Raw genomic sequence first — 16,736 nt, forward strand, 5'->3', positions numbered from 1 at the left:
CTCACTCACTCAAGAGGGAAGGACTCAAGAGGGAAGGACTCTGTACTACTTTGCTCTCCTGGTCCAAGTGACCCAGGGACCAGTCTGCTTACCTGTCTCACCCCCAACATTACAGGTGTTTACAGGTGTCCTCGACGTCACGGAAAGATGGAGCACACCCACAGAGTGCCTAGTCTCTACCCTGCCCTGACCCCACTTCCCCTCTACTGAGGCTTGGGGTAACAGTGAAGGAAACTAACAGATAAGTCAAAAGGCTCTTGGCTTTGACATCAAAGAGGGCAGCACGTAGAAGACATCACCCCCGCCCCACTTTCCCCAGGTAGGCCCTGGCGGGATCGCTAGTGAAGAGCCAAGGCCCCGCTGCGGTTCCCAAACCTCCCCGCCCCCATTCCGCATGATAGTGAACTGTAAGAGGGAAGGTGAAGAGGTGCTTGGCCAGGACCAGGGGGCGGGCCCAGGACACGGAAGCCCCGCCCCGCCCCGCCCCAGCCCCGCCTCCGCAGGAGCCCCTGGCGCTCTGTCTGCCGGCTAGCACTGCGGCAGCGCCTGTAGCCTTCCTCCGGTCGTCTGCGCACAGGTGAGGAGAGGACCCCGCGTCTGAGCCGCTGCAGAAGGAGTGGGAAGCTTCGTGGGGCTGAAATCTGGGAGGGAAGGAAACGGAATCGAATTCCTCAGGGGGCCGGAGGGAGGGACAGAAGTACGCGAGCCCCACGTCCTCGGGCCGTGGGGAGGTGATCCATGCGGCCCCCGGAGAGGTGGATGCGTCTTTAACCGAGCGCTTCTTCGGGTCCAAAGGAGCGCCGGGAGCTTGGATGCCTTGACTCTTGTGGGGATTCATTCCAGAGTGGGGCCTCCTAGATCCTGGGGCGCTGGATGCCGGGGGCCCGACATCCTCTTGCAATGGTCGCCAGCCAGCAGCGACAGATACTCGTCCTGGATCTTGAAAGGGCGACCTCGGGCTCGCAAGCCGCGAACACACAAAGAAACCTCCCTTGCTGGCGTGCTTTGAAAAACAGCCCTGCCTCAGACTGTGAATGTTGATAATAGGTTGAAGATTTGTTCTGCCCCAGGAGGTGTGTACAGGTGGAAAAATCTGCAGGAGAAGCTCGACTTCTTAGAAAAATATTTTAATTTAAAATTTCAGCAAGTCCGTTCTTCCTTTTTGCATGGAGGGAGGTGGGGGTTGGCGAGAGATAACTCTAGAATATAAGCCCAGCTTTGGGTCTGCCTGGGAAATTCTAGGTTCATCTGGCCCTCAGAAGGCTTTCCTTTGGAAAAAGTGAAGTGGGTTTGTGCTTTAACGCGGTGCAAGTTTTCGGAACTTAAGTCAGGGACCAAGTTCGCGCCGTCATTCTATGTTCTCTCACCTGCAGCTGGAAGGAGAGATGTTCACGGTGCTGACCCGCCAACCTTGTGAGCAAGCAGGTCAGTATCACTCAGCAGGCAGCGAGTATGATTTTGTCACATCACCCAAGAATCCCAGCTTCAGCCCACAGGCTCTTTCATCCACGTCCCCCAGCAAATGACGGTTTAACTTCTTTGGTGGGAGACTTAGTCTCCACCGGGCTTTCACCACCGGCATTCCACAGATAAAAGTAATTCTTTTCGTCAAAGCGACACAAAACCAGGACTAGCATGCTTGTTTCGCTTAAATGGTTTTTCCGGTTTGCATAATCCATTAATTTGGCCCTTGTGGTTTCCCTTACCCAGCTGTGTGTAAGGTCTGCTTTAGAATATTGTTGATTTTGTGATGACCTGTAAAGTACTTGGAGCTTGCCTCTCTCTCCATCCAAGTTACTGCTGGCCTGGCGCCTACTGCATCCCTTCCCCCTGCGCTCGCCCCCTCCCCCCGCCCCGCGCCCAACCCCCGCCCCCGTGGTCAGCGTTGTTACCACCTTTTACTGCAGGCACATGGGTAGAATTTGCACACACACGCACACACACATACACACACACTTCTGAGCTTGTCCTGCCTGCCTCTGGAGCACATTTTGCAGTTGCTCTGTGTGGAAGCCTAGAAGGGTCTGGCCTCTCCACTCTTGGGAGGTACCTGGTAATTACAGTGTTTGTCCAGCCCTAATGACAGCACAGCTCTAGGCTGCAGTTCCCTAAATGAATGAGACCTGGTCTAGTCCATTTTGGTCTACGATAGGCTTTTCTGCTGGAGCAAGGGTTTGCTTAAAGTAATCACAGCTTTTTACCTGAAAACTGCTGAAGCACAGAAGACTTAGGAGGCTAGGCTCGTGGCTGTGGTCAGGAGACTGCTTACGTATCACCCCCAGTTCCGCCCCATGGACAGATGTTCTTTAGTGGTGCCCCTAAACTGGTATTCAAAACACTTTGATAGTTTAACACATATACTGTTACATCACACGTGCAAACTAACTTGTTACATTCCTTCCAAAGGACAAGTTTAACTTGGCAGATTAAACTTCTACCTTGTCTTGTATATAACTGACCTGGCATACGCACTGTTTAACAGTTGATGCAAAAATTTGCCTCTGTGGATAAAACGGTTTCTCTCTGGGTCATATCCTTTGATCTGGAATCACAGAAAAGTGAGCCAAGACCCCTTCAGAGGCCCTGAAGGTTAACTCCACAGTGGCTGGCCTCCTTTCAAGTGCTATGACAAACGATTCTGCAGTGAGTAACTTGGTGGACAAGTCATTTAACACACTTGGGACCAGTTCTGTGGAATAAATTCCCAGAAGTGGGATTGGGAGGCAGATGGTATACACACTTGCAATTTTTTTTTTCACACTTGCAATTTTGGTACATGCTGACAAATTCCCCTCCAGTTCACTCCCAGTGACAAGGTAGGAAAATTAAGGCACCTTGGACATCAGGATGTGTGTGTGGCAGTATTTATACTGCAGGGGAATCAGGTGAGGTAGTTAAGAGTTGGCTCTTCTGAGATATTGAGACCCACTGCATGACTGACCTCGCCAAGTAATGAGCACTGTGATGTGACTGGATATTGAGGCTGAATCTAACTCTATATGGTAGTAAATACATGCTCTTTTTTTTTCTTCCAAGAAAATAATCTCCTAGAAATAATGTAAAGAATAGCTTATGATGATCTAAAGGTAGATGTTCTAGAATAGGACAGGTTCTACCCCACTGCTGTTCAATAGAACTTTCTGTGATGATAGAAATGTTCTGTAATTACACTGTCCAATATGGTAGCCACTTTTGATTATTGAACACTTAGAAAGAGCCCAGTGGGCTGCCATCTATAGGGTCACACAGAGTCGGACACGACTGACGTGACTTAGCAGCAGCAGCAACAGCAGAAAGTGGCTAGTGCAACTGAGAAACTGAATTTTTAAATTTCATTTACTTTTAGTTAATTTAAATACTCGACTGGTGAGACATATTTGGATTCTCAGAATTCAGTGATCTTCCTGTTACGCTAGTATTTATCATAGTTCAGCCATTTGAGTGTCACCACTTAGGTTTATGCTATAATAGTTCTACCAAGACTATTATTTAGTCAATATTTTACTTTAATGTCTTTTTATCTTTAAAAAATTAGATATAAGTTATATATAGTGATAGGTAGTGATGGTGGTGGTGGTTTAGTCGCTCAGTCGTGTCCTACTCTTTGCAACCCCATGGACTGTAGCCCACCAGGCTCCTCTGTCCATGGGATTTCCCAGGCAAGAATACTGGGGTGGGTTGCCATGCCCTCCTCCAGGGGATCTTGCGACCCAGGGATTGAACTCGGGTCTCCTACTTTGCAGGTGGATTCTTTATGCTGGTAAATGCAGGAGACCCACGTTCGATTCCTGGGTCAGGAAAATCCCCTGGAAAAGGGATAGGTTACCCACACCAGTATTCTTGGGCTTCCCTTGTGGCTCAGACGGTAAAGAAGCTGCCTGCAATGTGGGAGACCTGGGTCTGACACGACTGAGTGACTTTCACTTCCTTCATATATAGTGAAATGGATAGATCTTAAGTTGTGTCCCTAAATTTGGTATTCTCGCCTTCTGGAAGGATTATGTTTTTAGAAAATGGACAATTTATAAGAATATTTTTTAAGGGAAATTGTATCTAAAGGAGCTGGTTTGCTGTGATTTTCAGTTTTTTTCCAAAGGACTTGGGAAAGTTTGATAAATTTTGAAAAATGAACAAACACATATACCCCACAATCCTATTTAGATATAAGAGCATTTTCATTTCCCTAGAAAGTGCCTGCCCCAAACCCCTGTGCAATTACTGTTCTGAATTCTATCACCCGCCTGTTTTAGAGTTTAACATAAATGGAATCATTTCAGAAAGTTTCTTTCCTTCTTTTCTTTTTTTTAAAATAAATATATTTGCTACTTTATTTATGAAATTTTCATTAGCCTGCACTGGTATGTTAGGCCCAAGTAAATATTTGCTCATAATCATCTAGTTAGGAAATATTAGCTTAAATTTAATAAGTAGAAATAAGCCATTATGATACATTATATATTATCATATAATGCATATAATTATATAATTATCTTTACTTAGAGGCTATATATTTAGTTGAAGACAATTCATATGCTACATTTTTTTTTCTTTTGCATTTACATGTTATGATTAAAATATAAAACATAAATACCAGAGATTACATGACCCCTTTGGGAGGGAACATGTGGATTGGGGTCTAGTCACTCTTCATTTGTAAAGATGTCTATGTCTTTACTATAGACACAGGGAAAATGACTGAGATTGAATTCTTACTGGGCACTCACACATCTTAGGAATTCAGACACATTACCGTTTGTTTGACAGTGTCACCACGTACTAAACTTTATAATCATTGACTGTATTTGAAATACAATAGGAATGTCTTCTTATTTATCTTAGATTATTTTTAATTGAAATATTATATCACCTGCTTTAATAGAAAACTCATAATTTTCAAATATACATTGAAATAAATGTTATTGGAAATCATCTCAGGGACAACCAGTAACATGCATAACACACTTTGGGAAATACCAGAGAGCTAGACTATGCACCGGAGAAGGCAATGGCACCCCACTCCAGTACTCTTGCCTGGAAAATCCCATGGACGGAGGAGCCTGGTGGGCTGCAGTCCAGTCGGACACAACTGAGCAACTGCACTTTCACTTTCCACTTTCATGCATTGGAGAAGGAAATGGCAACCCACTCCAGTGTTCTTGCCTGGAGAATCCCAGGGATGGAGAAGCCTGGTGGGCTGCCGTCTATGGGGTCGCACAGAGTCGGACATGACTGAAGTGACTTAGCAGTAGCAGACTATGCACACTCTCCTTGCAAATGCTGTTTTATTCCACTCTTTGGAGGAAAGATACTCAAATGGGTATTTGAGCCCAGTTGTAGTTCTAAATGTTTGGGTCTCAAAAAAAGCCAGAGGAAGTGACTTATGCATGCAGCTAAGCACCCAGTTAAGCACCCAATTCACAGATTCTACGAAGAAGGGCAGGGCCCTGTTCCTGATTCCCCCTCATGTGTCTTCTGGGTTTCCTCATTTTAGGCCTCAAGGTCCTCTCCCGAACTCCAGCCATCATCGCCTTGGTGGTCTTGTTTTTGAGCATTGTGGTACTTATGGCTATCACACTCATCCAGACACACCAGAAAGAGGTCCTTTTTCCAGGACCAAAGGTAGGTGTGAAGGGGTTGGCACTGAAGGGAAGAAATGGGCTCTGACATCAGTGATTCTCAAGCTATGAGTTAGAAGAAAATTCTTGCCCTTCCTCACCTCCAGCTGGAGCCAGGGAAAGGTGGGGTAAGGCCCAGGGAGAAAGACTGGACATGCTAGGTTTGTGGTGTCTGAGGTGACAGATTGATAGTGGTGACACCTTCTCCTAGGATGATGTGGTCTTGCTTTGACTCCTGACTGTTAGAACCAAAGCCAGACTTTGTGGCCAAGAATTATGGATGGCTACCAAAGATTTACCAGCTTGTCAGTCTCCCCAGATGACCCAACCCTGCTCATGAGCGGAGACCAGGAAACTCAGGCTCTTCTTCTGGCCTAGCCTGGGTAAACAAAATCAAGGACCTGGAAAGTCTCCTTGATCTGTGCTGTGCTACCTCTCTTGAGTCTAGAAGTATGCCGTGGTCCCTCTGACTCCTCCCCCCACCGAAATTACTCAGGACCTTATGCTAAGTTCCAGAGACCTCTGTCAGCCCTTGATAAAAACCATCTGGTAGACAGAATTGTATGTAGCCCTCTGCCTTGGCTGTCAGGGTGACAGGAGGTGATCCCCTGAGGGACTGTCAAGTGAAAGGTGAAGAGAATCAGTGAGTCCTTCAATTATTTTGAGTAGAAGTCAGCAAACTTCCTCCACAAAGAGCCAGACAGTACATATTTCAGGTTTTGAGAACCATTTATAGTCTCTATTGCATAGCTTCTTTTCTTTTTCTCTTCTTATGACTCTTTAAAGCTATGAAAACCACTCTTAGATGGAGGGCCATAGGAACCATGTTATTTGAATCTCATTTAGTATTTATCTTTGACCTTGGATCTTTTCTATATCTTCCTGCTGTTAGGGACTCTTCATAGGCTATATTTGATATAGAGGTTTTTAAAAGATAAAAAGAACCATTTTTGCCTTGACTCTGTGGTTGAGTTTGATCTACCATCCAGAGTCCACTTTGCTAAAGGAGTAGAGGAAAATCTGTTTCTTTCTTTCTGTCTGCCTTTAAATTAATTAATTAAATTTTTTCTGGCTGCAAAAAGAAGCTTGTGGGATCTTAATTCCCCAGCTAGGGCTCCAACCCAGGGTCCCAGCAGTAAGAATGCTGAGTCCTAACCACTGGACTGCCAGAGAATTTCCTAAAATCTTTTCTAGATAATGGAACTTTGTTCTTTTATATTTTACTTAAGAATCTCAGCCTCCCATGAATAACATGAATAAAAAAGAAAAAGAAAAGCCTCATGCAGCTGTCCAGTGGTGAGAGGAAAACAAATTATCTGGCTGTCCAAAGACATTAGCTAAGGCCTAGAGAAGCTGTTTTCCCAAGCTCCAGGCACTGCCTTCTTCTATAAACTGTATAAAATCAGGAGTGCAACTAGAGGAAATACCATCTCCTTACTCTTTGTAAATTGCTAGTCAGTTGAGTGAGCATTTTCCCCTGAATTATCTCACTGAAATCTTGTGCCAGCTATGGAAGATGGACAAACCCTGTCACCACCATTTTGCTCAGTGGATGGTGGGACCAGAACTGAAACCTGAACACTCCTTTGCCACCGCCAGGGCTCTCTTCATTTACTTCCAACTGTTCCTTGATCCTAGGTTCTGAACAGGGAGCCCAGGAGGAGATGCTGGCCTCTGATAGGAAAACATGTCCTCCTTTGCACAGGAAGGGAGGATGGGCACAGAGACAGGAAGGTGGTGAATTGCAGGAGCGACTGGGGGGGCAAGGAACCATTCTTAGACCCTAGTGCTACCCTGAGCGTGTGTGCTCAGTCGCTTTAGTCGTGTCTGACCCTGCCACCCTATGGGCCATACCCTGCCAGGCTCCTCTGTCCATGGGATTTCCCAGGCAAGAATACTGGAGAGGGGTTCCATTTCCTCCTTCAGGGGATCTTCCCAACCCAGAGACTGAACCCATGTCCCTCACATCTCCTGCATTGGCAGGCAGGTTCTTTACCACTAATGCCACCTGGGAAGCCCAGTACCGCCCCTAGACCCCATAAATCAAAGGAACCAGCCCTAGCTGCACTCCAGGTACACCTCTCTATGGGACAAGGGAATGTGCCCACCAAGGGCCATGCTTCCCCTTCTAGAACATGCTGGGGACCCCAGAACCCAGGGTCTGTGTGGGCCTTCCCCTGAGAGCAGACCTCGCCACTGATCTGAGGGGTGGCAAAGGGGCAGCTGCTTGCAGGGAGAGTAGACAGAGCATGGGTATAGTGTACAGTCTGAGCTAGCCCACCTTCTACAGTCAACATACAGGTGCATGAGGCTGTTCACACTGTGGATTTGCCTGTGGATGAGAAGAAGACAGGTGGGGGCGCCGGGGGGGCAGGACAGGGCAGAAGTCTTCCTTCATAAAAAAGTGTCCCTTGGGCCCTTCAAATGCGAGGGATAGGCTGGTTAAGACAGTTGTTTGGGGAGATGAGAGGTAAGTTCAAACTGGAGGGACATGGAGGAGTTAGAAGACCTGAAGAGTAAACTGGGTAGAGAAAAGTGGGCCCCCGAGCAGTGTGGAGGGTGCTGTTGAAGGAGACCATGTTTAGTTCCACTGTTCAGAGGGGTTTCCCTAGTCAAAGATGCCTGTGCAAGACAGTCATCTGGGGGTGACCCCAGGAAGCACTGTGGGGGGTAGAAGTGAGACAGAAGGGAAGGGGCTTCTGTCCCAGTGGAGGGGCTGATCCCAGCAGCTTACCACTGTGGGCAGCTGGGACTGCCCTGGGAGCCAGTGCAGACTCACCTCAGGGATGAAACCTGTCCCAGGCATGCAGAACACCTGCCTCGGTCATCCGAGTCCAGGGCGTATTTCCACACCAGCTTCCATTAGTCATCGGTTGCAGGCTGCTCCCTGGGGGACATAAGCTCTCTAGTATTTCTGGCATAGTGTGAGCTTAGGTAGGCTGGGCCAAGGAGACAGCCTTCAGGCAGGTAGAAAGTGCATACATAAGTGGACATCACAGGGGTGAGGGAACCCTCAGTGACTGTCACCCCGTAGGTAGATTATTTTCATTCCAACTTTGAAAACGAGAAAACAGAGGAACAGAAAGGGCAAATAGCTTCCTGCGATTACACAGATTAGAAGTAACATAATTGGCATAGAAGGAAGGAAAAAGCAGAGAACAAAGGCCTTAGGCAAGAGTTTGGAAGGATCGGTATGTATATCCTCATTAGCAGACACAGTTCAGAGAGGGGATTTTTAATTTCTTCAGCCCCGGCTGTAGAAGAATGACTTGTATGACATCGGAATATTGGCTCAGGGGCTCATCCTGTTTCACTGAGAGAGTTAGGTGTGAGAAAAGACAGATGTTGTGGGCCAGCTGAAGTCGAGTGGAATGACAGGTTGGAAGGGGGCCCTTCACATGCAGCTTTTCTCAGGCTGTCCAGAGACCTGTCCTTCTGTTGTGCAATGTGTGCTGGAGGTGGGAAGGGCAGTGTGGAGGTGGAGGCAGTGAATATAAAACAAAAAATGAAAAAAATATATAAATTTTTCATTGTCTATGTTTTCATACCTTGCCTTATCTTGCTTTTGTGTGCAGCTGGTGGTCCTGAGGGGCCAGCTCCATGGTGGTCTGCCTATATAGGGGGCCCTGGAATGTTCCTCAAGACCCATATGAGGGGTCAAGATATCTGGCTATTAAATCCAATGTTGGCCCACCTGACCTCGTTTTATCTAAGTGTTCCATTCAGTTCAGTTCAGTTGCTCAGTCATGTCCATTGCTCAGTCATGTCCAACTCTTTGCGACCCCATGGACTGCAGCACGCCAGGCCTCCCTGTCTATCACCAACTCCCAGAGTTCACCCAAACTCATGTCCATTGAGTCGGTGATGCCATCCAACCATCTCTTCCTCTGTCATCCCCTTCTCCTCCTGCCTTCAATCTTTCCCAGCATCAGGGTCTTTTCAAATGAGTCATCTCTTCGCATCAGGTGGCCAAAGTACTGGAGTTTCAGCTTCAACATCAGTCCTTCCAATGAACACTCAGGACTGATCTCATACAGTGGAACTATTAAAACTTAGGCAGTGAGGGAAATATCCCCAGTCCCTTTATCATTGTTACTGGTTTGACCTGCTCTATCCGCTTGAGGAAGAGACATGACAACGTTGCCTTTGTTTTTCACCTACCCTGCCACTTTATTATCATTAAGTCTGATATCTGCCTCTTGAGGCTTTCCCCTCCCAACCCTGTCACAGTTGCTTAGAAGCCCTGAGGCCTCTCAGTCCCATCTGATCAATATCCCAGTGCCACTGCCACTGCCGCTTGCACCCACATGGTGTCACTGTTGAAGAAGGGCATGCAGAGTCCCAGGTTTCAGGGACACTGCTTTTCTGCCATGACCTGCTCAGGTCACATCAGAGCCCAGGTTGGGTCACACAACTCTCCAAAGCACAACTGGACCGGGCTGTGTTAAAACCATTTCCTTCTAACCCTCATCCATTCTCAGTCGTCAGCCTGGGTATCAGATGCCCTGTGGCCCACCCTGGTTTACCTCTTGGAAAACAAGAGTTGGGTAATTGGTTTCTTCCTTTCTAGAAAGCCCTGGCTCCTTATTCACATTGGTCATTCTCCTCTCCACCCAGATCTGCACACCACTTAACTAAGAGTTTGCTTTCAAGGGTCTTTTGTCTGAACAAAGTCTGCCATACCATACCAGGCACCTTCTTACTAATCAGTCACCCTGTTAAGACTTGCTTTTCTTCAACAAATATCATATATTAATGCATCTCTATGCAATCTAGAAAGACGGTACTGATGAACCTATTTGCAGGGCAGCAATGGAGATGCAGACCCAGAGAACAGATTTGTGAGCACAGAGTGGGAAGGAGAGGGTGGGACAAATGGAGAGAGCAGCATGGAAACATACACATTACCATAGGTAAAGTAGATAGCCAGCCGGAATTGGCTATATGACTCAGGGAACTCAACTGGGGCTCTGTGACAACCTAGAGGTGGGATGGGGTGGGAGGTGGGAAGGAGGTTCAAGAGGGATAGGACATATATATATATATACCTATGGGTGATTCATGCTGATGTATGGCAGAAACCAATACAATACTGTAAAGCAATTATCCTTCAATTAGAAATACATTTTAAAAAGGACTTGTTTTTCTTGGAACTCAGGGAAAGTACAGGGGCTATGGGTACAGGTTTGAGAGTCAGACCCCAGCTTGATCCCAAGTCTGTGACCTTGGCTAATTATTTACCTCTGTGAGCCTCAGTTTTCCCATCTGTCAAGTGGGGATGATGATAACACCTGCCTTATAAATGCGACACTAAGGCCCTTTCTGCACTGCCTGACATATTATAAGGGTTCAGCAAATGTTTATTACTATCCCTATTCTTATTATTATAGTAAGAGTAATGATGATGATGATGATGATAAACACATCTAAGAAAGCTGATCATGTGATCTTTGCTTTTGCTTTTCCTAGAAGCTCACACAGTCCATGACCATGGGTTAATATGGAAGACTGTTTCTTTTCGGTTGACCCACTGAGTGTGTCTTCAGTTCTGCATCAGGCCATATTTTTTTTTCTGACAGTGCATTAAACAGAGGGTGACTTGCTGCTTTTCACCCAAACATCACCCACTTCATTGAACTGAATGAAATTCATTCTCCTCTTACACCTTCCTCCATGGAACCACATTGAGTTGCACTGATCTAGGCAGATGAACTCTGAAAACTGGTTAAAGACCAATTTTTGCACTTTTGAAAATGCCAGTGAAAGATGGTGGGGTGGGGGTGGATTGTGTTAGTGAGAAGTAGCCCTGGGCCTCAAGGCTGCTGTCAGTACATCAGCAGGTACCCAAGGGGCTGCCATTTCTCCTGCAAATCTCAGAGCAAAGTCTCTGGCGGCACCCACTGTGGTGAAAACTAAATCCCATTTTTCTGGAGTTACAAATGAAAATGGACATTCTTCTTTCTTTCTGATCTTGGTCCAGGAACCCTAAGCGTTCTTCATGAAGGGTTGGAATAAAGAAGCTTTGGGGGTAGACAGTGTGGTATCCTCTTGAGTGGCTGCCTTCTTATGCTCGCGCTCCTATCAGTACCTGGCCTGGAGGGGCCAGTGGAGGGGTAGGGAGCAGGTTGGCAGCAGAGGGAAGGAAAGCAAGCACTGACACAGAGGCTCAGGCCTCTGGAGTGCCTGATTTCCTTCCATTTCAACCTGTGCTTTAATCTCATGGGGAGCCTCTGCCTGGAACAGATTGTGAACAATGCCTCCCTTGTTTGCCATTATGTCAGGATCCCAAGCAACACGCGTCATCAGACTGAAGAGCCCAGTTGAAGAGGCTGTTCAAGTTCAAATACCAGTGTACACAGGGTGTTCTCAATCTTCATAGAATGGAGGAGCTGGAGTAACACTTTTTTGTTTGCTCCTATTTCAAATGAAGCAAGTGTTCATGGCAGAGTTTAGAATCAGGGGACTTGTTAAATGAATTACTGTATGTCTCACAGTCAATGTGATGAATGTCTTAAAAATCATGATGTCAGTATTTTTACTGATAGGGAGAGATGTTCTTGATATACTGTTTTAGTAAGAAAAGAGCATTGGAGAAGCTTCTGTGTAGTATAATCCTGTGTTGATTTTAAAAATTATGAAGCATAGGTGTATATGTAGTTGTATGCACAGAAGACCATTGGAAAAGATATATAACAAGGTGTTAAAACAGTAGTTGGGTTTGAGGAGTGTTATTCACTTTTCTTTCCTTTTTTTCTTGCTTTGTAATTTTATTTATTTTGCTTACTGGTTTTTCTATGTAGCTTGTATTTATTGAACAGCCAGTAAGCATCAGGCAGATGGTCTCCTATTTACTTCCGAAAGGAAGTTGTCTGAAAATGATGGAATCCAGAGAGGTTAGGTCTCTTACACAATATCAGAAAAGTAGGAATCCATCCGATTTGACCTGCCTCCAGAACCCAACGTCATCTTCCTCTCTGAGACAGGCTAGGCTAACTCAGTGGCAGAGGAATTGGGGAAAAGCTGCCACCCAGATGCCCTGGGCTGACTCCAGCCCAACCAGATACTGACCTAGGTCAGCATAACTCATTCCTGTGCCCCTTGGCTGCTACTGTATGCTGTGTTCTGGGCAGGTCTGGTCCAGGGCCTGGGCTGGGCCTCACCTTCAAGCAAAGCTTTCTGGTAACTGCCTCAAGCTGGGTGAGATGGCTGGCAATACCCTCCTGTCCATTCTTCCACACATGAGTCACCAAAGTGAGGTGATATATCAATAATCTTTCATATTTTGTTTTTTTCCTCTTTAAGTACTTCCTACCATGGTTTCCTATTGATTGCTTATTCCCAGGCAGATAGTCCTGGAAATTTGGACAAGAAACGGTAGCAAGGTGACTGACGATTCATTTTCCTCCTGAGACCCAGGTGGCTTCTGACCTCCCCCACCTCCACCCTGCAGAATCTGGATGAAGAGAAATCAGGAGATTGTCTTTGCATGCACAATCTTTGGGGTACTCATCTTTAACCTTGGCTGCATATCGGAATCACCACGGGAGCTTTAAGAACTGTTTGTGCCTGGGTCGACTGACAGAGATTCTGATTTAATGAGTCTCGGGTATAGCCTTGGCATTGGGAGCTTCAAAAGCTCCCTAAGTGATTCCACTGTGAACCAAGGCTGAGAACTGTGGCCTAGAACACCTGACCCACCTCTGCCCCACCCCTCCCTCCAGTCTACAGAAACAAAGTTGGTTTGGAGAAAATAGTTTTTTCTTCTTGGTCAGGTTCTATATAAAGGAAGCAGTGTGGGTTAAACTCTTGGCATGACTCAGGGTTCTCAGTGGTTCTCTGGGAAAAGGGGTCCTCAGAGAGGCTGAGCCTGTAATTAACTCTCCATCCCCCCTTTTATTCAGTATGGAATTGTACTTGATGCCGGGTCTTCCAGAACCACAATCTACGTGTATCAATGGCCAGCAGAGAAGGCGAATAACACTGGAGTGGTCAGTCAAAGCTTCAAATGCAACGTGAAAGGTAAGGCCCAAGGGAAGAAGGGAGAGTCCTAATGTCCTTAGAGGCCTGCAGGGGTCCTGAAATACTGCCTGGAGGCGAGGAGTGAGCACTGGGCTGGGTGTCAGGGAAATATGAGGCCTCTTGTTAGCGCTGCTACTCTTCAGTACAGTGACCTTAGGCTAGCCCCTTCCCTTCTCTGGATTTCAGATTTCTCATCTGTAAAACGGGAAGTGGGGTGTCAAGAACTGTGACTGGTGTGATACGGATGCTGGTGAAAGACCCAAAACTCCTGTGAGAAACACAGGAGAGTTTATTGCTCACACAAACGCCCGAGGATCAGCGTTTTCTTGTCCTGGTTCTCTGAGCTCCAATTTGCACAGGGTGATGTGTAGAGAGCGCCAGATGGTACCTGCTTGCACTGTGGGTCGTATTACCAAAAAGGAACCCTGAGATTAGAGAACCTGAAAGATTTATAATGGGCACCTGCCCTGCTCTGGAGGGAAACACTATCCGTATCTTCTTAGCTTGTTCATTATGCAAATATCCCTGAACAGATAGTCCAGAACAACAGCAGTGAGTGCCTCTGCTCATAAGACATACAGAAACGTGAGAAACTCATGAAAGCAATGGCACCCCACTCCAGTACTCTTGCCTGGAAAATCCCATGGACGGAGGGCCTGGTGGGCTGTAGTCCATGGGGTCGCTAAGAGTGGGACACGACTGAGCGACTTCACTTTCACTTTTCACTTCCATGCATTGGAGAAGGAAATGGCAACCCATTCCATTGTTCTTGCCTGGAGAATCCCAGGGACGGGGGAGCCTGGTGGGCTGCCGTCTATGGGGTCGCACAGAGTCAGACATGACTGAAGCGACTTAGCAGCAGCAGCAGCAGGAAAATTATATTCCAGTTGTCTGTGTATGGTGGGAGGGGAGGGTAAAAAGAGAGAGAGAGATGGACCATCTGTAAACAAACAGGCTTGTGTGGCTCTGTTCCAGTAAAGCTTTCTTTATGGACCCTGAAATTCTGAATTTAAAATAATTCTCAAATGTCACAAAATATTTAAAAAAATGTTCAACACCATCTAAAAATAATGCACAAATATCTCAGTTCACAGACTGTATAAAAGAAGGTGGCGAACTGTATATGGCTAGGGAGCTGCCAACTCTGAAACAGAACGTTATCAGTGTCTTTAATGACCCTCCATGCGCTTCCTGCTTCCTCCACAATATATCCTGAATGTTATGTTGACTATTTACTTGTTCTTTTTTATAGTTTTGTCCTTATGCATTTAGTTTTTCCTGGTTTTGGAAAAGGAATCAAGCGCATATTTATACAATTGGAAGCAAACATTTATTCTGTAATTTGCTTTGTTCACTACCACTTGGTTTTTAAAATCCATCTCTGTTGCTATGAGTACCTGGTTCATTTTTCCCTGTTGAGGGATATTTGTATTTCCCTGGTTACTAATAAGGTTAAGTTTCTTTTTATATATTTATGACTATTTCTGTTTCTGTGAAATGCCTGTTCATGTCTTTTGCTCATTTTTCTACTGAATTGCTTGACATTTTCCTATTGAGTTGTGGAATCCTTTGTCTTTATTCCGAATATGAATGCTTTGCTATATTATTATTATATTGTTGCTAATCTCTCTCACAGTTTATGGTTTGTCTTTTTAGTTTTTCATGATGCCCTTTGACAAATAAAAGTTCTCAATTTTTACGAAGGTACAGTTATCAGTCTTCTCCCTTTTCATTTGCTCTTTTGTATGTTTTATTTAAGAAATCCTTCCCTAACTTGAAGTCATAAAGATATTTTTCTATCAAAAGTTTGGGACTCCCCTGGCAGTCCAGTGGTTAAGGCTCCACGCTTCCACTGCAGGGGTCACGGGTTTAGGCCATGTGGCACAATCAAAACAAAAAAGTTTTATAAATTTGCCTTTTACAATTAAGTCTTTAGGCCACATAATCAAACCCAGTTAGTGAATGTATATGTATGTGCCACCCTCTTTAGAGCACTATGATATGTGACTTGCCCTGGATCTTCCCAACAAGTGTACAGGATAGGTTGTAACCTGTAGGGATACCCTCAGCCTAGAGGATGAGTTAGACTCTGGGCCAGTCACCCCAAGCAACTTCCTTCATTTCCCTCAATAAGCTGCTCAAATAGAATACTTTCTTGCAGATCGTGGTATAGAAAATGTTGGGAAGCAGAATTAGCCTTTCCCGTAGAGAGACCAGGAGTTGTCTCTGGATAACCAGGGTGCATTCTGATCATCTGCCCTTCCATGGAGGGCAGCCAGGAGCTTGCTGACCCCAGGACATAGGTGTCACTTAGGGTCTTAAGAAGCAGATGCGCAGACAGAGGCTGGGGTGCAAGGGAGTGATGAGTGATCCACATCCGTGGAAAGGAGGCAGAAAGAGGAGGATTGCACAGAAAGAGAAGTCAGATTGCAACTCAGGCGTTGCAGAGCTCCAGCCGATTAGAGGTGTCCTGCACTGGGTATAAATGGTCGGAAATGACTGGATGTGATTCCTCCTGTCACTGTCAGTTATTGGATGTTGCCAGCTTGGGAAGAAAGTATTGACCAAGGCAGTTTTCTGCAGCTAAAGAAAACCCCGAAGGAACTAACATCTGGACACTAAGCCTTTATTTGAAGGGGCATCTGTGTGGCACTTCTCTGGGCTCCTCACAATAGGGGACTTCCATGTCGTCTGAGCACTGCTTGCATCATTACCTGCAGCTCACCAGCAGCAGCAGCCTTTCTGAAACTTCAGCCAGAGATCCCATCTCTGTTCTCCTAACTTCTGAGCTATTTCTTCACTCTGAAGCATGCAACAGGATGCTTTTTTAGGAAAGACAGACCAGCCACTCCAAGCACATATGATAATGTAGGACAGTGATTAAGACGTCACCCTCATCCCTACTGTGAAAGCTCTGGAAACTCATCTGAGCTCTCTGCATCTTGACTCCCTCATCTCTAAAATAAAAAGCATAGTAACAGTAACACCCACCCCACAGGAATGATTTGGATTAAATGACATAATATGTATAAAGCAGGTCCATGGGGTTTTTCAGGCAAGAATACTGGAGTGGGTTGCCATTTCTTCCTTCAGGGGATCTTC

At 45.9% G+C, this 16,736-nt stretch overlaps 1 protein-coding gene across 5 annotated transcripts in view; it reads left to right on the forward strand.

The window, feature by feature from the left end:
* Positions 1-536: 536 nt before the first annotated feature.
* Positions 537-16,736, forward strand: part of ENTPD3 (ectonucleoside triphosphate diphosphohydrolase 3) — a 34,419-nt gene continuing 18,219 nt past the window's right edge. For 4 of the 5 annotated variants that reach the window (XR_015150965.1, XM_086366032.1, XM_086366035.1 and 1 more), the window contains exons 1-4: positions 537-577; positions 1,374-1,425; positions 5,492-5,619; positions 13,517-13,634. Coding sequence is in view for 4 of the 5 variants with exons in the window: in XM_086366032.1 (XP_086222158.1) it covers positions 1,386-1,425; positions 5,492-5,619; positions 13,517-13,634 (286 nt within the window). In the remaining variant the exon portion in view is untranslated. The remainder of the gene's footprint in view (positions 578-1,373; positions 1,426-5,491; positions 5,620-13,516; positions 13,635-16,736) is intronic. The other variant, XM_086366034.1, reaches the window with a different exon arrangement.

Source organism: Bos grunniens, chromosome 22, assembly GCF_055505025.1.
Source record: "Bos grunniens cultivar Pamir isolate PY7600 chromosome 22, Bosgru_T2T1.0, whole genome shotgun sequence".
NCBI lineage: Eukaryota > Metazoa > Chordata > Mammalia > Artiodactyla > Bovidae > Bos > Bos grunniens.